This window comes from Podarcis tiliguerta (assembly GCF_965153285.1).
Source record: "Podarcis tiliguerta genome assembly, chromosome: 8".
NCBI lineage: Eukaryota > Metazoa > Chordata > Lepidosauria > Squamata > Lacertidae > Podarcis > Podarcis tiliguerta.
Window position 1 is genome coordinate 73,062,460 of NC_139541.1, and position 21,188 is coordinate 73,083,647.

The 21,188-nt window shown below is 45.4% G+C and overlaps 2 protein-coding genes and 1 long non-coding RNA gene across 4 annotated transcripts; 1 reads left to right on the top strand and 2 right to left on the bottom strand.

Annotated features, from left to right (window-relative positions):
• Positions 1 to 28: 28 nt before the first annotated feature.
• On the top strand, positions 29 to 5,646 carry LOC310684863. Its single transcript, XR_014514898.1, has 4 exons — positions 29 to 147; positions 3,260 to 3,484; positions 4,383 to 4,418; positions 5,513 to 5,646. It is a non-coding gene; the product is annotated as an uncharacterized lncRNA (long non-coding RNA).
• LOC310684601 (phospholipase A2 inhibitor and Ly6/PLAUR domain-containing protein-like) lies at positions 4,341 to 15,118 on the bottom strand. The gene is made up of 6 exons (XM_083455988.1): positions 14,221 to 15,118; positions 12,898 to 12,960; positions 11,899 to 12,015; positions 9,540 to 9,692; positions 8,198 to 8,347; positions 4,341 to 6,025 (listed from the first exon to the last, which is right to left on the bottom strand). Exons 1-6 carry the CDS (start codon positions 14,306 to 14,308, stop codon positions 5,754 to 5,756), a joined length of 843 nt encoding a protein of 280 aa, XP_083312114.1. The 5' UTR covers positions 14,309 to 15,118; the 3' UTR covers positions 4,341 to 5,753.
• Positions 15,119 to 15,126: 8 nt separating this feature from the next.
• On the bottom strand, positions 15,127 to 20,099 carry LOC310684700 (phospholipase A2 inhibitor and Ly6/PLAUR domain-containing protein-like). Of its 2 annotated transcripts, XM_083456178.1 has the most exons (5): positions 19,862 to 20,099; positions 19,106 to 19,222; positions 18,696 to 18,848; positions 16,951 to 17,088; positions 15,127 to 15,441 (listed from the first exon to the last, which is right to left on the bottom strand). In XM_083456178.1, the coding sequence occupies exons 1-5, from the start codon at positions 19,914 to 19,916 to the stop codon at positions 15,269 to 15,271; spliced, it is 636 nt and encodes a 211-aa protein (XP_083312304.1). In that variant the 5' UTR covers positions 19,917 to 20,099; the 3' UTR covers positions 15,127 to 15,268. The 2 variants fall into 2 exon arrangements, with proteins under 2 accessions (XP_083312304.1, XP_083312305.1); XM_083456179.1 differs by lacking the exon at positions 18,696 to 18,848.
• Between the last annotated feature and the right edge of the window lie 1,089 nt (positions 20,100 to 21,188).

Sequence of the window (21,188 nt, forward strand, 5' to 3'; positions counted from 1 at the left end):
ACTTGTGACTTCATTTTTGTGACTTGTTTTTGTGACTGTGTGGAACCCTGTTCAGCTACAGATTGATTGATTGATTGATTGATTGATTGTGTGACTGCAGAAATGGATAAAAGTCCCCCATCCAAATAATGACTATCATCAGTGCAGGTAAGAAAAAATATTAATTTTAATTTTTATCATCTACAATACTGTCTTATTTATTTTATAGTACAGTACATTGATTATTGCTTTCATTTTATGGATCAATAGTCTTCTTAGATAGGAAAATTCATGTTAAATTGCTGTGTTAGGGGTTGTTTTTAAAAGTCCGGAACTGATGAATACATTTTGCATTACTTTCTATGGGAAAGCATGCCTTGGTTTTAGAATGCTTTGGTTTTGGAACAGATTTCCAGAACAGATTAAGTTTGGGAAACAAGGTACCACTGTATTTTAGCTTACTCTTCCACCATTCCATTTATTGCACGTCCTCAAATTCAAGTTATATTCAAATTACAAGAGAGGGAGAAAGTAAGTAAGTAAATAAGTAAGTAAGTAAGTAAGTAACCAACCAACCAACCAACCAACAAGAAGGCCCTCAGAGCTGGACCTCAGTGTCCGGGGTGAATGATGGGGGTGGAGACGTTCCTTCAAGTATACTGGGCCAAGGCCATTTAGGACTTTAAAGGTCAGCACCAACACTTTGAATTGTACTTGGAAACGAACTGGGAGCCAATGTAGGTCTTTCAGGACTGGTGTTATATGGTCTCAGTGGCCACTCCCAGTCACCAGTCTAGCTCCCGCATTGTGGATTAATTGCAGTTTCCGGGTCATCTTCAAAGGTAGCCCCACATAGAGTGCATTGCAGTAGTCCAAGCGGGAGAGAACTAGAGCATGCTCCACTCTGGCGAGACAGTCTGCAGGCAGATAGGGTCTCAGCCTATGTACCAGATGGAGCTGGGAGACAGCTGCCCTGGACACAGAATTCACCTGCACCTCCATGGATAACTGTGAGTCCAAAATGACTCCCAGGCTGCGCATCTGGTCCTTCAGGGGCACAGTTACCCCATTCAAGACCAGGGAGTCCCCCTCACCTACCTACCTCCTGTCTCCCCAAAACAGTACTTCTGTCTTGTTGGGATTCCGCCTCCATTTGTTAGCCACCATCCATCCCCCAACCACCTCCAGACACTTACACAGGACATTCTCCGCTATTCACCACCCACTCTCTCCATGCAATGGATAAGAGAGGGAGAGGAAGGAGCAGGGTGGGGCACCAGCTTAGTCTGCTTGATGGGAGACAAGCTCAGCCACAGTGCCTTGGGGGAACAAAGGGTGTGGTAACCTGGGGAGCATAAAAAAGCTTGAGATGGAGAACATGAGGGAACATGTTGGAATACCTAGGGCCCTAAATAAGGATCAACCACCCAGTGTTGGGACACTTGGCCCTCATTCCCTGCCAGAAAGACCATCTCCAGGCTCTCCCTCTAAGCCCCATGGGGGGCAGACAGCAGTGGCATAGCGTGGGTTGCCAGCAGCCAGGGCCACACGGAGAGGGAGTGGGAGGAAAGGAAATGGACATTCAACTGCCTAATGGTCTCTGCATCACCCAGCAGCTGCAGAGATGAGAGAAAAAGAGTTGTTCTGTTGTCTGAAGAGGTCAATTCTTGGTTCACATGGAGAAGTCATTTTCAACAGAGCCCAACAACGGAAGCACACACATCTGTATTGAGGCTGCAGTGGTTGGTGAAATTTTGCACCCCTAACCATTTTGCTCCTGGGGCAACCATCCCTGTGCCCCTCCCATATACTATGCCACAGCCAGGGCCAGGAAAAAAAGGTTTAACAAAGGAATGGTTCCAAGCATTTCTCCGCAAAGTTAAGGTCAAACAAGTACAAGCCGAATGCAATCCTACTTGTCCTATCTGGACATATAACATTGATGCCTTACAGCAGGCTTCCTCAACCTCCGCCCTCCAGATGTTTTTGGCCTACAACTCCCATGATCCCTAGCTTGCAGGACCAGTGGTCAGGGATGATGGGAATTGATTGTAGTCTCAAAACATCTGGAGGGCCGAGGTTGAGGAAGCCTGCCTTACAGCATGCCTGATTTGCCTAATCTTGGGGTAGTAGAACCAAACTCATGAGAATAACAGATTATGTTTTATACTTTGTGCATACCAGTTATCAAAGTCACCAGGCTACCTCAGAGCTTCATCTCTTCAAATGACACAGATCACCCATGCAAATGTTCTGTAGCCTGTTTAACCCAGCCCTGGCAAATGGGACTAAATTGGAGACATCTGTTGAAGTGGCTGGAAACCTGTGCCTTCCTCATTTTAGTATGCTGTTACCCCAAAATATAGAAACTGTTATAAGACAGAACTGCTCCTTTTCCCTTATGGGGCACCCAAGAGCCCGTATAGAGTCCTTATGTAGGTTCTCTATCAGTAGGAGAAAATAGCAGAGGCCAACCAGAGAACACCGAGAAGCAAAACAACTAGTAAGCAGGATCTTTATTAAACTGTTGCAACAGGGTGTTCACCCCCCCCCCAAGCAGGAGGGAGGGGGAACCCAGAACAATGGTGTGCAAGCCCTTATATAGACTTTTGAAATTGCCACCCTGTAGCTCAAGACCCCCCCCCCCCCCTCAATACATCATACATACATCACAGAAGGGGTGGTCTACAGCAGAATCCTTTCTGGAAGGAAACCTGTTAGTGGGTTTACCTGGACAGCCTGGTCATTCTTTTGTGATGATAAATACTTAATTTCTGAGTCCAGGTCACAGGCTCACCCTATTCATAACCAAATGTGCCCTTAAGGCAGGGTTTGTGAGCACAGGGACAATGGGGAGGCTTTTCCCATTTCCATCCAAACTGAAGAAGAAGAAGAAGAAGAAGAAAGGGAGGAGGAGTTTGGATTTGATATCCCACTTTATCACTACGCTAAGGAGTCTCAAAGCGGCCAACTATCTCCGTTCCCTTCCTCCCCCACAACAAACACTCTGTGAGGTGAGGCTGAGATACTTCAGAGAAATGTGACTAGCCCAAGGTCACCCAGCAGCTGCATGTGGAGGAGTGAGGAAATGAACCCGGTTCACCAGATTACGAGTCTACTGCTCTTAACCACTACACCACACTGCAGAGGAACATCTGAGGTCACTGAAAGAGTCAAAATGGCTTTAGGACTGTTTTCCTGTACTGTTTCAGACATGTGGTTTATATATTTGTGTATGTGTTTGCCTGGTGCATTTATGAACATTTGTTTTACATCTTAGATCTTATAATCTCATAACAGAAACTAACAGAAAGTGCATCCAAGTCGCAATGCAGACAGAAAAATGCTGGTTGCTGATAGAAGCTAGTCTTCTTGCCACACACAACTTTGGATCCTTGGCCCAATGTCAAGCTGCTGATTCATCCTGTTCCCCTGCTCCCATTTTGCTCTGCAGTTTGAGAACGAATTTGAAAGTCTCCCACTTTGCTGCTGGGTGGAGTTAACGGTGAGAAGTCATGGAAGTAGATGCTGCGACCAGTACTAAAAGAGTTTTGCTTGGGGAGGTCGCTGCACTACATGCCAATTTATTTTGTTATAAAATCTTGTGTTCCTGGCTTATGTTCCAGAAGACCCTAAGTGGGAAGGAAGCTATGCATTATTTGCCCTAGCAACAACTGCCTCTACCCCTCCCTTTCTCAGATATGTTTTAAAGGAGATGGAGTATTATCTTATCCAGAATTCTGGGGGGGGAGAAGTTGCATTTGGGTGGTATCTGTGTGAGCCAGGATGGAATGCAGGGCCTCAGATGGGGAATCAAGGAGAGACGCCTTCTAAATTTAAACAGCCTGTTCCCAAAGGTAACTCTGGTTGTACAGTTACATAAAGTCCAGTGGCTGACAGATGAAAAACAGGCACGCTGCTGTAACACTCCCATCTACGAAACATGAGCCCCACGTTACTGGGGATGAACTCCTCCAGTGTTTACATCTTCATTTACTGTAATACAGCTGCTTCTTCACTCTCATCCAACCCACGCACCCTCCCAGCAATGGGGCGGGGGGAGAATGAGATTATGTATGTTGTTTGTTATCGTTAAAAATCTATTTGGCCCAGAGAAGGGAAAGTGGTGTGTGTGTGAGTGTGTGTGAAATCAACATCAGATAAAATGTTTCCACAAACCAAAGTAGACCTCAGAAACTGAGAAACTAGCAAGCTGTGTGCATTCCATGGCGCCTTAGGGTAGTGATGTGTGAACATGTCTTAATCCATTCTGCCATTCATTTTCATCCTGTGTTTTTTTCATTCTCCTACAATTGGTCTGTTTTGCACAAGAGTTTCTTCCATTCACTGACACAGAAATATACCTTCTTCTCCACCTTTTTTTAATTTTGCAAATATTGCAGGTACACGTTAGACCTTCATATCTCAGTCATCAACAGGTACTGTTACAAATCTATTGCCTTCTTAGCATGTTCCCTTTCAAACATAATTCATTTCCAGAGTGGCAGCCCTTTTAAGTCTTTTGCAGAGAAAACAACACAGATTCTTCTGGCACCTAAAATACAAAGTGAAACGGCTAATGGCCCATCACAAAGCCATTAGCAACTGCCATCCTAATCACATCTACTCAGAATTAAATCCCATGGAATTGAATTAAGCTGACCCCCAGGAAGGTGGGGCTAGGACTGCAGCCTTGCTTACTTGATTTCATTGTTCAATCTAAACCAGGCATGTCTAAAGTCCATTTTGGGGGCCTAATCCAGCCCGCCATTCGGTTTAATCTGGCCCCCGTTTATTTCCTAGGTAAAATCCTTAAAAAACCTCAACAACTTCAACCCTAAAAAAAGCTCAAGAACCTCAATCCTAAAAAAAGGTTAACAACTTTGGTTGGCCCATTGGTCGGCCCTCATGGCCCTTTACTTCATCAAATCTGGCCCTCTTTGAAAAAGTTTGGACACCACTGGCTAAAGTCTGTGCTATTTTTCTAGAAAAAGAGGTGCCGGAGCTCACAATGAACTTCTCCCTTGTTCTCTAACAATGGCAATGGACTCCGAGAGGTGGGCTCTGGCTGAAAAAAAGTATTTGTAAAGAATAGTTGACATTTTGTTCATGCCCTGGATTGTAGGCATATTAAATATTTTACAAGCACTCTAATGTGACTTATTAAAGTCATTTTTGTAATACAGTGGTACCTCGGGTTATGAACTTAATTCATTCCAGACGTCCGTTCTTAACCCGAAACCGTTCTTAACCTGAGGCGTGCTTTCACTAATGTGGCCTCTTGCTGCTGCCGTGCCACCAGCATGCAATTTCCATTCTCATCCTGGGGCAAAGTTTGCAACCCAGAGCAACTACTTCCGGGTTAGCGGAGTTTGTAACCCAAAGCGTTTGTAACCTGAGGTACTTCATAAATGTGTATTTTATGTAGGAAATAGCCGTGTTCGCCTCTGCTGAAACATAACGCTTGAATGAACTTATACTTTAAATATTTGTAGTAAATATGACTATATGTTTGACACCTTGAAACCCTCAGATTTTAACTGAAGAGGAGCATAGGCAGAGTCAACAGGTCACTCCATACTCTCCAACATTTATCCGATGAAAACAGTCCTAAGGAAAAGCGGGATATTGAAAAACAGGATAGCTTCTGTAAATGCGGGACTGTCCCTGGAAAACAGGGACACTTGGAGGGTCTGCATGTTTGTGTGCATGTTGTGTACAGCCCTATTATGTTATGTACGCTATGGCAGACTTGTCACTGAAGAGGAGAGAGGTCAAGTCAAGCAGTTTATCAGCCAGGATGAGAGACTGGGCGGAACGCAGACGGAGGACACTGGAAGCAGCAGTGTGCAGAGGAAAAGGGTCCCCAGCCAGGAGTGTTGGTGGTGAAGATAGGCAGCATTCTTCGCAGAAGGGGCTGCGTAGCATTCCCTGACTGTGGACAGTGTGTAAGTGTAAACACCAGCAAAAACAGCCATCCCCTTGCTATGCTCGCAGACACTGGGCACAGCACAACCTCTGGCTGCAAACCTTTCATTCGCAGCAACTGCAAAGCAAAAAAGAAGAGTCAGAGTCATGTCTCATGGATCCTTCATTTGCTTTTGTTTTTCTTTAATCTCCGCACACGGCATTCTGTTCTGAGCTCCGTTAAGCTCCGGTCAGTGTCATTGTCTTGGTGTAAACCGAAACCTTCGGTAGAATTAAATCTGATCTACTCTGCTGTAAACCCAATGAATTTTCTTTGGGCTCTTTCTAGTTCTCTTGAGCTCCCTGGACTTCTAGGCCCCATCTGGGCTATCCATTTTAAGCAGTATCGAGTCGCTTTCAACATCCACAGATTCCTCCAAAGAATCCTGGGAACTGTCATTTGTTAAGGGTGCTGAAAGGAGACTCGTGTCCCCCTACAATTCCCAGAATAGTTTAACAATCCATCCCTCTTTTCAGGAAACTCTGGGAACTGTATCTGGGAAGTAGAGGGAATAAGGAGTTTGCTAAGAACTCTCAGCACCCATAAAAAAATACAGTTCCCAGGATTCTTTGGAAGAAGCCAGGACTGTTTATAGTGGCAAAAGATAGACATAATATATTACAATGACAGGAAGAAACATTACGGACAGAATAACTGCCACACACAGGAGGAACAAGGAGAGAGTTTGAATGCTTCTCCTGTAGCTTTATAAATCATTTAATGTGTCAGTACGAATGGAAGTCATTAAAATTGCAGTTGCAGTATAAGGGATTGTTATTTTGACTAGAGCGTAACTGAAATTTATAAGATTTTGGAATGCGGAAATAAAGTAAATCATCGAACAATCAATTCTAGCACAGGGGGGGGGCACCCAAATTGTATAATTTGGCATCTGAATGATTGGTATTACTAATTGTATTATAATTAGGCATTGTTATAATGAGGCTATTATTGGGTTATTGTAATTGAAAACTAATAAAAATTATTACCAAAAAAGAGGACTGTTTATAGTGGTATGATACTGCTTTAGCCCTGCTCCTGAACAGAGTTTTTGGAAAAAGGAGTAAGTTACAGCAGCACAATTTACCGCTGTTTAAATTGCAATAGCTTCTTAGAGTTTATGTTGCTCGCTCTGTACCACAAACCCACGGATGGCACCTCTCTTGATTCATCCTCATGTGGAAAAGAAACCCATCACCATCCCAGCTGGGTCGCTCCGGCCAATTTGGTGTCCTGTAGTTCTTAAAGTGTGGGACTAGGAGCAGCCTTTCTCAACCTTGGGTCCCCAGATGTTTTTTGCCTACAACTCCCATCATCCCTAGCTAACAAGGCCAGAGCTCAGGGATGATGGGAGTTGTAGTCCAACAACATCTGGGGACCCAAGGTTGAAAAACACTAAGCTAGGATATCGTGGTACAAATCCCCTCTCAGCCGTGAAGCTCATTGGGTGACCTTTGGCTAGTCATCTGCCTCTCGGTCTAACCTGCCTCACAAGGTTGTTCTGAGGAGGAAATGGGGAGGAGGGAAACTCTGAATGGAGCTCCTTGAAAGAAAGCTGGGGGTATAAATGCAATAAAAGATAAGCATTTAAAGCAGTATCATGCCACCTTAAAGAGTTGCGGCTTCCCCAAAGCACAGAACTATGATTTGCAAAATTCCCACAAAAGAGAACCACTATGAGCCACTATGAACCACTATGAGAACTGTAGCTCTATGAGGAAAATAGGGGTCTCCTAGCAACACTCTCTGGAAAAGACTCTGATGTTGGGAAAGATGGAGGGCACAAGGAGAAGGGGACGACAGAGGACGAGATGATTGGATAGTGTTCTCGAAGCTACCAGCATGAGTTTGACCAAGCTGCGGGAGGCAATGGAAGACAGGAGTGCCTGACGTGCTCTGGTCCATGGGGTCACCAAGAGTCGGACACGACTAAACGACTAAACAACAACAACAACAGCAACGCTCAGCAACCTTAACAAACTACAGCTCCCAGGATTCTTTGGGGAAGCCAGGACTGTTTAAAGCGGCATGATACTGCCTTAAACATATAGTGCAAATGGAGCTGTGTACTAGATTCTTAATTTCAGGGTTGTGGGTTCAAGCCTCACATTGGGCAAAAGATTCCTGCCTCCCCCGGGGGGGGTGGGGGGTGGACTCGATGATCCTGTGGTGTCTTCCAACTTTACAATTCTCTGATTCATGTCAGTTGAATTCAGCTCTCTTCCTCTGCTTTGTTCCCTGCTGACTTACCTTCTACTGATTCCAGAATGCCTGTAATGTGAACACAATGGTCCTCTGTTCCAGTACAATCCATGGACCCTTCAGCTTCACATGTATGAGAATCTTTCGCATAGCAAGCTGGGCAGGTGAAGCCGTTCCTTGTAGTATTGACTGGGGGTACTGGGAGGAAGGAAAGGGAATACAATCACAGGGGTCACAATGCAACAGAACAAACCCAAGAAAGGATGGATCAATCAACCACCCAAAGCCCAAACTATTCAACGCCTTTCCTCCCAGGCTTCAGCAGGTAGAAACACATCTGTAGCAAGATCCACTGGGATGAGCAGGGCTAGGATCCAGCAGATCTCTGCCTGAGCTGGCAGTTTCCTGGCACAGCCAGGTGGCGCTAGCTTAGTTCCCTCATCTTCACCTCAGCCAGAGATATGACAGCATTTCTCTCCCATCCTGGCTCAGCCAGATGCCAGCTGGGTGAACTGAGCTGGGTGAAGGCTGGACCAAAGAGGAGAGAGTTAGGCTGGATCTTAAGCCCAATCACCTTGGTCATGTGACCTGGCAACATGGCATAAATTAAGCAGAAAAAAGGGTGCAGTAACTCAAACCCTATTTTACAGGCTGGTTTTCCCCACTGCCAGGCTTAGGTCATCTCAGCCAACCATAGCACCTGAATCAAATTTGTATTTTGTGGATTTCTGCTGGCTTAATTTACACTGGACCTGTTAAACATCCAGTTCTTCGGTGTACAATTAGTACTCTGCAGGAGGGGGAATTTGGACTGTTTTTTTGTTTTATTTTGTATTCTTAGTTTCTAATTTTCTGTTGTGAACGACCCCGGGGTCTTCAATCGAAGGGCAATACAGAAGTCGAACAGAATCCGTTGTGGAGGTCCGTTCAACTTCCAAAACGTTCAGAAACCAAACCACAGCTTCTGATTGGCTGCAAGGAAGCTCCTGCAGCCAATCGGAAACCACAGAAGCCCATTGTACGTTTAGCTTCCGAAAATCATTCGAAAACCGGAACGCTCACTTCTGCACTTCCAGGTTTTAATCGTTGGGGAGCCGATTTGTTCAGGAGCCAAGGCATTTGACATCCAAGGTGTGACTGTGTGACTGTATACAAATTTAATAAATAATAATAAAATGATGGCGAGGAGTAGGAGGGAAGAGTTGCAGCATGACTATGGTACCCCTGGTTGTTGATCCATTTTGCAAATGTGCCTGGGGGCTTCAAAAAGGTTGCCAGCCCCCTGCTTTAAAATAAGCAAAATAACTCTATGTCCTTGTCATTTATTACAGCACCCCCTTCAGGCCTGGAGGTGCATCTTCAAAGCCAGGCAAGTACAGGAGATACGTACATTTAGCCAGTTGCTTCTGGCAGCTCTCTCTCTTACAGCACACGGCGCTTCTTCGCAGCATGATCCCAGGCCCAAGGGTCATGCTACGGATGCCAGCTTTGCAAGCTCTGTGCCCAGTGCAGGTCTTCAAGGCACCTGCAAATGCCACTATGCCTAGGCAAAGAAAGAAAGAGTTTGAAAAGGGAAGGATACGCTGAAAGGTCAGTGCAGGGCTGGGCAGAAGGTGAATCAGAATTAACTTTGAGGTCTCCAGCGGTCCGTTCACACATTACACCAAACTGTCTCTGCGCATGTGTAAGTGTACATGTTGATTTTTAATGTTTGACATTTTATTAAGTTTTCATATATGCTGGAAGCTGCCCAGGGTAGCTGGGGAAACCCAGGAAGATGGGTGGAGTATAATAATAATAATAATAATAATAATAATAATAATAATAATAATAATTTATTGCTTATACCCCGCCCATCTGTCTGGGTTTCCCCAGCCGCTCTGGGTGGCTCCCAACATAATATTAAAAAGACGATAAAACATCAAATGTTAAAAACTTCCCTAAAACGGGCTGCCTTCAGATGCTTTCTAAAAGTCAGGTAGTTGTTTATTTCCTTGACATCTGATGGGAAAAAGAGGGGGCAAATTGCATTAGAAACATTATTTCCATATATGCCTAGAAATATGTTGAATCCTAATGGTTTTATTATCAAAATAAAAATCAGACGGTATTACAGGCATACCTCATGTTACGTTTGCTTCATGTTACTTTTTTCAGGTTACGTCCCACTGCGACCCAGAAGTAACGGAAAGGGTTACTTCTGGGTTTCGCCGCTCAAGCATGCGCAGAAGCGCTAAATCACACAGTGCACCTGTGCAGATACAGCACTTTAGGTTGTGGGCTTTTCACGTTGCAAACGGGCCTCCGGAACGGATCCCATTCGCAACCAGAGGTACCTCTGTAATGCTAAGAAGCAGTGACACCTGCTGGACAAATATCAGAAGATAGATTTGTATGGCTGAGTGCAGTAACAGTCTGGATTCTCCTTGGCAGTATGAGCTGCGGTTAATTAATTCAGGATTACTTGTTTTAGGGTCAAAAAGACTGAATGTAAATTAAGGAGTGAATGTATGTTAATTTATGTTGAGCTATGTTAATTTAGGAGGGACATGGGTGGCGCTGTGGGTTAAAGCCTCAGTGCCTAGGACTTGCCGATCGAAAGGTCGGCGGTTCGAATCCCCGTGACGGGGTTCGCTCCCGTTGTTCGGTCCCAGCGCCTGCCAACCTAGCAGTTCGAAAGCACTCTCGGGTGCAAGTAGATAAATAGGGATCGCTTACTAGCGGGAAGGTAAACGGCGTTTCCGTGTGCGGCTCTGGCTCGCCAGAGCAGCGATGTCACACTGGCCACGTGACCCGGAAGTGTCTTCGGACAGCGCTGGCCCCCGGCCTCTTTGAGTGAGATGGGCGCACAACCCTAGAGTCTGTCAAGACTGGCCCGTACGGGCAGGGGTACCTTTACCTTTACCTATGTTAATTTATTTCGCAAATTTCTACGCTGCTTTTCAGCAACAGAAAGTTCACATAGCCAAAGGTGGCTTACAAACCTGTTCTAATAATGCTGTTTAAAATCTGAGGACAGGTGGGCTTTCCTGTGAAGATCTTCCACCCTTAAAGCAAAAGAAGAGACTCTCCCACCTTATGCCTGACAGCTTACACAGATTTGGAGAGAAACTCCTCCCTGGAAGCACCTGTCTTCTCCTCCTAAAGACCAAAATTAGGAATGGATCAGAGAGTGTCCAGGCCAGGAGGACAGGGCTATAATAAATATATCTCCTGTCCACTCTCACCAGCCCTACTAGTTTGGAGCACAGGGTTATGAGTTTTGGAAGCAGTCAGAACAATAACATAAACAACCAGTTATACATTGATACTAAACTCCCAGTGCTGGTCTTTTTTATGCAATTGAAGAAAGCATCCCTATCTATCTGAAATCTTTAATGATGATGACGACGGCTGCAAAAACAGTACGGTGTGAAAAACGGGGGTAAATCCATAAGCCCCACCTTTAAGGGAGCAGTTGCAGAAATATTTAGAAATGGCAGACCAACTGATTTAGCTGATAAGAGAAAGGCGACTTTTCAGCTAGATGAGTTAGTAGAAAGAGAGGCTTGCTTCATCAATTGCTGGAATGAAAATTATGGAAAGGTAAGTCTTGAAAGACGTCTTTCTTTCTTTCTTTCTTTCTTTCTTTCTTTCTTTCTTGTAAATAACGGTTTATACACAGTTTGACATACTGTTTATCGACTAACAATAAAAACAGATAGGCTATATAAGAGAAATCGATCCACAACTGTGTCTCCTTTGCCTACCCAGGGTGGTCTCCCCTAAAATGCTTGCGCAAGTGTCTTCCCCCAGAAAGCAAGGTTGCATCTTCCCACGGCACATCTCCCCGCCTGCAATGCAGACTTCGCAAGACATCAGACCTGCTGGAGATACAAAAAAGCAGCAAATGCAGTTGGAGCTAACTTCAGAGAACCACATTCACAGTCACATATTGCTTTTCAGCTGCTGAACACACCCTGCCGTCCTACCTGAAGCGCCTCAAGTTGCTACCTTATCCGAGAGGAAGCCTGTTTCTCATATGGGAGCCTTGATGTCTCGCAGGGCTTTGATGAACCATTAAGTAAAATAAGCACGTGCTTTGGGCATCAAGGGAAGGGGGCACCACAGAAATTTTCCAATGCCGGATTTTTAGCATTAACGGTCATAAATTTCTCAGCTAAAAGTTCATTTTCTCGGTTGAATTATATTAAAAATCCCAACAGAACAACTATGGAAAAAGGCAGGCTGGGTGCCTTTTCTCTACTAAGTACAGAAGCAGACGTGTCAACGTAAGATTAGTTTTGAGGATTTGGTCAAAGGCTTTGCAATTAGAAAAAGCAGGAGAATACCCCCCCCATATAAATAAAATGGAAATATACAAAAATAAACATTATTTTCCACCTTACTGAAGGTTTTCTTTCATTTCAAATAATAATATATATATATATTGCTTATTATTGATTATATTTTGAATTAGATATATTTGGGGGCACCAAAATCTTTCAGGGCCTCTCAAGGTTTTAATCTGGCCCCGATGTCTTGAGAATTAAGCGTTTAACTGCAAAGTATAGTTTTATCTGGACTCTTTCACCTCCAATCCTTATTCTCTCTTGGTTGCCCATTTTATTAGGTGCTTCCTGCGCTTCCCTCTTGTCTTATCTTAACATACCTTATTGTTTACTCATTGCTCTTGCCATGTCCATGGTCCTTGCCTTTGCCTGCCTTTCAGAAGCTTGTAATTATTCATATCCTCTTTGTGCACTTACTGTGATGCCCGTGCCATTTGTTATCTCCTTTATGTGTCCTTGTTTCTTCTAGATGCTGTACGCCTGTTAGAATAAGCACCTAATTTTAAAAGAGGAAATTAAAGCCTTTTTCTTTTCCTGACAGGGAGACAAAATCCCTGATGAAAGCTTCAGAGGTGGCTACTGAAGTAGAGACATAGACCCACATTTTCCAAAGCAATTTGGGAACCGAAGCCATCCTTTGAAATTTGCATGGCTGCACAGTTTTCTAGCCACATGATGTGTACAGAAATGCATATACTGGGATAAAGTACACATAAAAACACACACATCAGTGAAAAAAATATACAAATATGCTTCGTAAAGGGGGGAAATGACTTTGCAAAAATGTGTCTGTTAGGGGGAAGTGCATATAAACATACATACAATGGGAGGGGTTCTCAGCAAAATGCTGGTGAATTTCCGTGGGGATTCAGGAAAAGAATTTGCAAACTGTTGTAGGAATGTGGAGAACCAAGCTTAAAACAGGAAAAATGTGAAGCTGAAATTGACAGGTTTGCCCATCCCTATCCTCAAGTCAAAGAAGCAGGGCTTTTAAAAAAAATTGGTGACAAATGGACAATATCCAAAGCTCCTTCAACCCAAAATTGTGCCCAAAATGGCCGCAATGCTCTTACAGGGAAAAATGGGATGCCTTGGTTTTTTCCAGGACAATTGCAAGGAATGCCACCTGGGCCTTTGGTAGCAGAGCAGGTGAAAATTTTGAGAAGGGAATCATTCAAGCTGCAGGCATGACAACTGCCGAATTCCCCTCTTTCTCTGCCATTGTTAAAAGCACCAGAGCCTTCCACCCCTTCCCCTATGTCTGAGGCCTAGTTTTCACTAAGGCGGTCACAATGTCTGGGCCGGGATGTTTGATAGATTTGTTTGGGTCTGTATATTTGACCTACCTCATTTGCTCTTCTCAGACAGATGCACAAAGCAAAACCTACCACTCTCAAGGTTGCACGTCTCAAAATTTTGTGAAGCTGATGAACCAAAGGTCTGAATTGCTACAAACCAGCTTTCTCCAATAAAATATCTGAGGGGTCCACACACACACACCCCCAAAAAAGTTGATGGGCATTGCCATTAAAATGCTGTGTGCATGCCATATTTTGGGATTATCCAGGCCTCTCCCAATATTTTATTCAAGTTGACACCCCTGTACAGAAACACTTTCTCGCTCCTTTCGCTACCTCACCCACCTCACTTCCAAAGCTCTTATCTTCCCAGGCCACCTCCCAAATCTGCTGCTGTTTCAAATCTTTCTCAGCTGCAAAACAGATTTTGTATAGCGTTTACCTGCTGTCACCAGAGCAGAGAAGATGGATAAGGCAAAGCAGGTGTGCATGGTGCTCATCCGTCCGCACGCTGGGACTGAGAGCTTCATACAGCAGAAAAGAACAAGTTCCTCACAGTGACAATTTATGGGTAGGGTGCAGATTACATTTCTGACGGGACCGGGTGTATAGCTTAAGGTGATCCTCACTGGCCATCTCTGGTCCTAGCCAGAGCCAGTCATAAAATGAAGTGCAAACAATGAATCATACAGGTTCCCTGGATGCCAGGGTGATGCTGTGAGAGCAGAAACAGTATAATAATGTTGTTATGGACCTTTATTACCACATGCAAGGCAAAAAAGCAAGAACTAGGCAAACAGAGGAGCCCATGGGAGTGAGTGTTGTTTTTTTCCATAGTTCTTTCCTGGTACTTTAGCAATTTCCCCTCGATTTCCATTTATTACAAAAAAAGCTGTTCACTTGACCCTGTTGTACAGAAGAGCAGTCATTCAAATTCAAAAACAGGTTCACAGAATCATAGAGTTTGGAGGTTACTTTTAAAGACAGCTCAATTCACCCTCCACGCCCACCTTCCACTGGCCCAAGCATATCTGCCCCAGGCCCCGGCAAACCATGCTACGTGACTACATGGCTGCTCTCAGTCTCTGGGAGGAAAAGAGAGAAGAGGGGTTGTGGTCTGGAGAGTGTTCCAGGAATCCCAAGTGGGAGATGGGGCCTGGGGAAATGGGGTGTGGCATGGAAAGAGTTTCAATGGACAGAGACAGAGATATGGAGGGCCACATTCAGTATCCATGCCTGAAGTTCCCTACCCTTTGTATAATGGATGTCTGACTAGTCTAGCTGAGGACTGCTCAGTTCAGAAAAAGGTACAAGAAATCATTCATCAACTTTATTTTTATTTTGTATTGGTGGAAAATCCAGAATATTCTCCATCGCTCTGTCTGCATTGAAAGAAGCTTCCTGCCCCACACGTTGCCTGGCTATGACCCATTCAATGTAATAATTTAGTCTGGCTAAAGAGCCAAAAGGAAGGCTTGTGTGTGTGTGTTTCAGTTCCATGAAAGCTCTCTGAAGTCTGAGTCCTCAATTTCATTAGCCTGGTTGCAATCTGCCTTCGTCAGCGTTTCAAGGAACAACCCCGGTATTCCAAAAATGCCCAGCTTATCAGTGCAGATATGTTGTGTCCCACAGCCTCGTCTGACAAAGGTCTCATTCTTGCTACCTGAGGGGATGGGAGAAAACAATCAAGCCAAGACATGCCCAGGATCTGTGAGCCATTCCTTCGGTCCTCTCCACTCCCTCCAGGCAACCATCTTGACTGATGATTTCTTGGGGGAAGTGCTGTAGCTCAGAGGTAGAACACCTGCTTTGTATGCAGATAGTCTCAGGTTCAATTCTCAGTGGCATCTCAGATAGGTCAGGGGAATCATATGGCCATAATCCCTGGGAAGCTGCTTCCAGTCAGGGTAGATTGGTGTTCTTCAACCTTGGAATCCCAGCTGTTGTTGGGTTACAACTCCCATCAGCCAGTTTAGCCAATGATCATGGATAAGGACAGCTGCCTTATACCAAGTCATAGAATCCTAGAATTGGAAGGGACCCTGAGGATCATCCAATCCAACCCCCTGCAATGCAGGAACATGCAGCTGTCTCATACAGGGATTGAACCTGCAACCTTGATGTTATCAGCACCTAACCAAATGAGCTATCCAGATAGCTGGTCAATCCCAGTATTGTTTACACCAACTAGCAGCCATTCTTTGGAGTTTCAGGAAGGGAGTCTCTCGCAGTCCTACCTGGAGATCGGGGATTGAACCTGAAACTTTCTGCATCTGCAAAGCAGATGCTCTACTATTGAGCTCTAGTGAAGTAATACAGTGACTATCCCAGGCATCTCCAGGAAGGAGATGGGGAACAAGTCCTGTCTGAAAACCTGGAGATCTGCTGCCAGTCAAGTGTAGATGGAATTGGACCAATCATATATGGGAGCTTCCTATGTTCAGCCCTGATTCCATGCAGCCCTGGCTCATCCTTCAAAACCACACCCAGGATGGTCAAGGCCAGCCCACCTATGAGGCAGGCTGAGACAACTGCTTCTGGTGGTAGAACCGCAAGAGAAGGTGCCCCAGGGGTGACCAGAAAAGCAGAAGTGGCTTCTAGCAAGATCTTGTGAGCTCTGTGAGCTCTTGCTGGAACCAGCCCAGTATACCTGAAGGAGCATCCCCCCACCCCCACATCGCTCAGCCCGGACACTGAGGTCCAACTCCAAGGGCCTTCTGGCGGTTCCCTCCCTGCAAGAAGTGAGGTTCCAGGGAACCAGGCACAGGGCCTTCTCGGTAATGGCGCCCGCCCTGTGGAACGCCCTCCCACCAGATGTCAAGGAAATAAACAACTATCTGACTTTTATAAGATATCTGAAGGCAACCCTGTTTAAGGAAGTTTTTAATGTTTGGTGTTTTATTGTGTTTTTAATATTCTGTTGGGAGCCGCCCAGAGCATCTGGGGAAACCCAGCCAGATGGGCAGGGTATAAATAAATTGTTGTTGTTGTTGTTGTTGTTGTTATCACTACTTCTCAGCTGCTGCTGTGCAACCCATGTAGGAGGGCTCCAGTGGGGTGCGGCATTGGGTCAGGGAAGGGAAAGCACCTTCATGTTTCACCTGAATTGGTGAAATGGGATGCATCACCCCAGTGGACCGTATTTTTAAAAAACTAAAGTTGGCAACTCTACCAGCTGCAGCGTAGCCAGAGAGGTAGATGCAGTAGACTTCCTGACCATGGCAGAAAACCTTGTCGCCGATCGTGCAGGTAGAACCTCTCAAGTTGCGTGGAGGGCACCATCTTTGGTTGGGTTCACTTAGCAAAGGCACTGGGAATAAATCAAAGAGGTTGGCAGCTACATTCAAAATCCTATTCTACTAACACTTCTGGATTGCTCGCGCACTCCCTTTTTTGATAAAGGGAGCTGCTTGTACCACATTGCTTCATCAGGCCTAACAACAATAGCTAGCAGTGCAGATTTGGGGATGGGTGAGCAAGAGGCTGCTCACCCTGGAATGAATCAGAGCCTCTGGAGCATTCTAGGTGAGAATCAAAGAAAGCCAAGTGAGAGTGAGGGCAGGGGGAAATGGGAAGTGAGTCTTCCTGCCTTCAGTGTGGATTGGCTTCAGGTTGACACCGTCAGAGCAAGAACTCTGGAAATCTGGAAGACATTGCATTCAGCAGCAGCAGCTGAGTGCTGCAAAAGTGGTGCTGAAACGCCACGGAATCAGAGACCTAAAAGGGGATTTTCAAGGTATGTAGTCCAATCTCAGGAAATCCAGTCTCCCCAACAGATGACTGTCTACAAATATGGCAGTGAACTTGGGGTGGACTTGTTGGCATAGGTCTAGCGCATAGATGGTTAGCGTGTGGCTCTCCAGAGGTTGCCCCTACTATCAGCGGCAGTCAGCACAACCAATGGAATGACAGAGGTTGTAGTGCTGTCACACTGGGGTTCCTGTGCCTAATGCTCATCCTACTCAGAGCAGACCCATCGAAATGAATGGGCACGGTCAACTTAAGTCCTTTCATTTCAAAGGATCTCCTGAGCAGAGGCTGGCTGGATACAACCAAAGGTTGCAGAAGCTTTTGGTGGGAATGGACTGTAAGATTCAAACGTGGGTCACTGCCAGTTTTTGGTCTTTGCATGTGGATGCCACACATCCTTTCCATTGGATTGCCACTTTGCAAGGAAGTAGTAAAAACAGGGAGGGAAGCATCCATGCAACCAGCACCGCTATGTAGTATTCCTTCATGTATCATCAGAGCCATGTGGGCTGTAGCTTAGGAGTAGAGCAGCAGTCTTGGAGGAAGAAGATCATAGGTTCAGTTCCCAATGGCATTTCCATGGGAATGTCCTTTGCTTGAAATGCTGTTGCCAGGCAGTGTGGGTGATACTGAGCTAGGTGGACCAGTTGCTTTGACTCAGTATAAGGCAGCTTCTTCTGCTCCAATGATGGGGTAGTGGTTAGTGTGCTGGACTAGGACCTGGGAGGCCTGGGTTCGAATCCCCACTCAGCTATGCAGCTCACTGGGTAACCTTGGGCCGGACGCAGTCTCTCAGTGTGACCTACCTCACAGGGTTGTTGTAGGGTTGTTGAGATCCTTGGAGGAAAGGTGGAAGTGGTGAATGAGAGCAGAAGCTGATATAAAATTATACATCAGAAGCTGCTCTATACCGAGTCGAGCCATTGACACCATTTAGCAGCAGCTCCCTGGGATTTCAGACATGGAGAGGCTGGGGACTGAACCTGCGACCTTCTACATGCACAGCAGATGCTGAACACCCAAACAACACCCATTCCCCAATGAAGACATGTTGGCAGAGCCAAGACTCCAGGATTCTGCCACGCAGGAATCTGGTTGATAAACCTGGTTGGTGGGGAAGCAAATGAGCTAGCAAGGCAATGAAATGAAATGAAATGAAATGCATACACCTCAAAGCTCCCTTGTTGCAGTGATCCTGGCAGCAGCACTCTGAGTTGCTCCGAATGCGTTCCTCTGGCGCGGTGGTGATGGTGAAGGGCCCCGGAGGACAGTATTCAAGCTTGGTGCATCCTTTGTATGTGGCCACTTTCCTCGTTTTGCCTGATTGCATGAGAAGAAGGCGAGAACCAGCTATTCCAGGGGTCCAAACTGCAGGAGCTCTTGTTGATTTGTGCCTTTGGGGACCCTGCAAACCCTGGAGCTGGCAATGACTGGGTAATTTCATGATTATCTCACAACATGCCCTGTGAGGTAAGCTAAACTGAGAAAAAGAAAAGAGGAACAGCTAAAGGCAGAGTCCCCTGGGGCGAAAAATACGGTAACCTTCCACCCGAGCCCACAAAACATAAGCCACTTACCCACTCGGGTCTCTACTGTGAGGGTGAGGCAGGCACTTTGAGGCTCTTTGCAGGTCTGCAGAGGCCCAGAGCACGACCGGGTGGCACTTTCACAATGTTCACATTGAAGGCAGATTCCTGGGGGAGAGGGAGAGAGAAAGGAGATCAATGTCTCACATAGGGGCCCCTTAATAGTTTTCCGAGATCAGGGGTCACCAACAGACATAGACCACACAAGCCCTTCAGATATAGGTCACCTTCAATGAGAAGACTGCCCTCTGAAAGCATTTCAAATAGAGGACTCCCCACTGTAATGTAGAACATACGGCCATCTTGTGTCAGCCCCTATCTGGACAAGGTGGTGGGTGTCCCATTGTCTCTTGAAATGTTGGGGCACCACAAAGGATGTCTGCCCATTGCAAAGGCTGGTATCTTGAAGAAGGGAAGCCCATAGAGCTAGAAGTTGATGAAGTGCCTAAGAGGTCAGGTGGCCAGGGAAAAGTGATAGATCATAAATTGGAGGCATATATATTGTACTTTGTGGTGATCTATTGGGCAGAATGCTGCCTGCATACTTTCTCTTAAATTTCTACATGTAATTGGGTCAGAGACTTGATCTTTTTTCTGCTTTCATTTTCATGACAGCTGAACACTTAGGGTTGGATCTGGAATATCCCTGATGTGGGCGAGCCTCCCTGTGGTTAAGACCCTGGAAAAGAGGCAAGAAAAGCTCTTACACGAGAAGGTCGCCCGTGGCTTTCAAAACAGCCAACTCACCTGTAGCTAGCAAGGTTGTCAGCAGCCAGACAGAGATCTCCAAGGAAATCTTCATTGTGCTGAGAAACTCAAAGGACCAAGTCTGAAAAGTGTGTGTGTGTGTGTGTGTTTGTGTGTGTGTGTGTGGAAGACACCTCTCAATCCAGAACGTTTTACAGCTCTGTAGGTTGAAAATGCCACAGAAAGAGCACAGTGCATGTATGTGTTTGTGTGTGATCACAATAATAGTTCCTGGATGGAACGAGTTCCTGAAACATCAATCACATGCGTGCCTGTCTTGGATTAGCAACCATGACGACATCTCCTTTTGAGAAACTTAAAGAGGCAGGTTTTAAGGTGGAGGAGGGAGGCTGTCGCATATGCCCTGCGTCCAGAAAACCCCAGGCTATTTCACTTCTACTGATTTTGTGATATTGTGCTTGGTTCAACAGAAAAAGAAAAAGAAGTGCCATATTTTAGGGTCAAGTGTTTAGAAATGCAGACATTGATACAATGTGTGTGTGTGTGTGTGTGTGTGTGAGAGAGAGAGAGAGAGAGAGAGAGAGAGATGTAGAAATAGAACCAAACAGACTTATGAATGTGCACACCTGAAACTGATACAGAGTAGAAAAAGATTAACATATCCATCTCTAAATGAGCTGGATGAACCATTGATTTGACTCTGTTAAAGCAGATGAGTGGTGTGTGTGTGTGTAGGAGGGGTACATTATTAGATGGGTGTGTCTGTCAACTTCAGTTTCTCATATTTTCAATCTTCAATTCAGTTCTCTGCATTTCGACATCTGTTTGTGGGGGAGAGATTTTAAAGGTCCTCATAAAAATTCACCAGTATGTTAGTGGGCATCTATCCTTCTACACAGACTTTGCAAAGCAATTTCCCCCTAATGCCATGCATTTCTGTATGTTATTCTCACTAATATATTGGATTTGCATGCACACTCTATATGCATCTTTGTACACGCAAATTGCCTGGAGGACCGCATTGCAAAATTCAAAGAGGTGCAAATTGTGAAGGAAAGCTGTGATTCAGTTCACGCTGCGGTTTCAGGAAGCACAAAGTCAGTAGGTTCGCCTTTAAATGTGGACCGGATCCAATTTCTCCTCCCGCTCACACCCCTCAATCCCTGACACATGTTGGAAAGAGTTCTCAGTCCAGATCAATTCAGCTCATTAAGGTAGCATTTGAGGAACCTCTAGTTCCTGTGTTCATCCGGCTCCAGGGACATCAATTACTATCGGGTGAAGCATTTCCCTTGTTGCAAGCCTAGCAGCCATGACGACACCTCCTGAGAAGTTAATGTTTGCCTCAAGGCTCTAAAACTGAAGC

What these genes read in the sequence shown, in the direction of transcription:
- LOC310684601 (XM_083455988.1), bottom strand. Translation starts at nt 14,308, where the DNA reads ATGAAGCTCTCAGTCCCAGCGTGCGGACGGATGAGCACCATGCACACC. An exon ending in CTCTGCTCTGGTGACAGCAG is followed by an intron (nt 12,961 to 14,220) that starts GTAAACGCTATA and finishes TTATTCTAACAG; the next exon opens with GCGTACAGCATCTAGAAGAA. An exon ending in TTTAGGGGAGACCACCCTGG is followed by an intron (nt 9,693 to 11,898) that starts GTAGGCAAAGGA and finishes TTCTTTGCCTAG; the next exon opens with GCATAGTGGCATTTGCAGGT.
- LOC310684700 (XM_083456178.1), bottom strand. Translation starts at nt 19,916, where the DNA reads ATGAAGATTTCCTTGGAGATCTCTGTCTGGCTGCTGACAACCTTGCTA. An exon ending in GACAACCTTGCTAGCTACAG is followed by an intron (nt 19,223 to 19,861) that starts GTGAGTTGGCTG and finishes CCTCTCCCCCAG; the next exon opens with GAATCTGCCTTCAATGTGAA. An exon ending in CACAGTAGAGACCCGAGTGG is followed by an intron (nt 18,849 to 19,105) that starts GTAAGTGGCTTA and finishes TCATGCAATCAG; the next exon opens with GCAAAACGAGGAAAGTGGCC.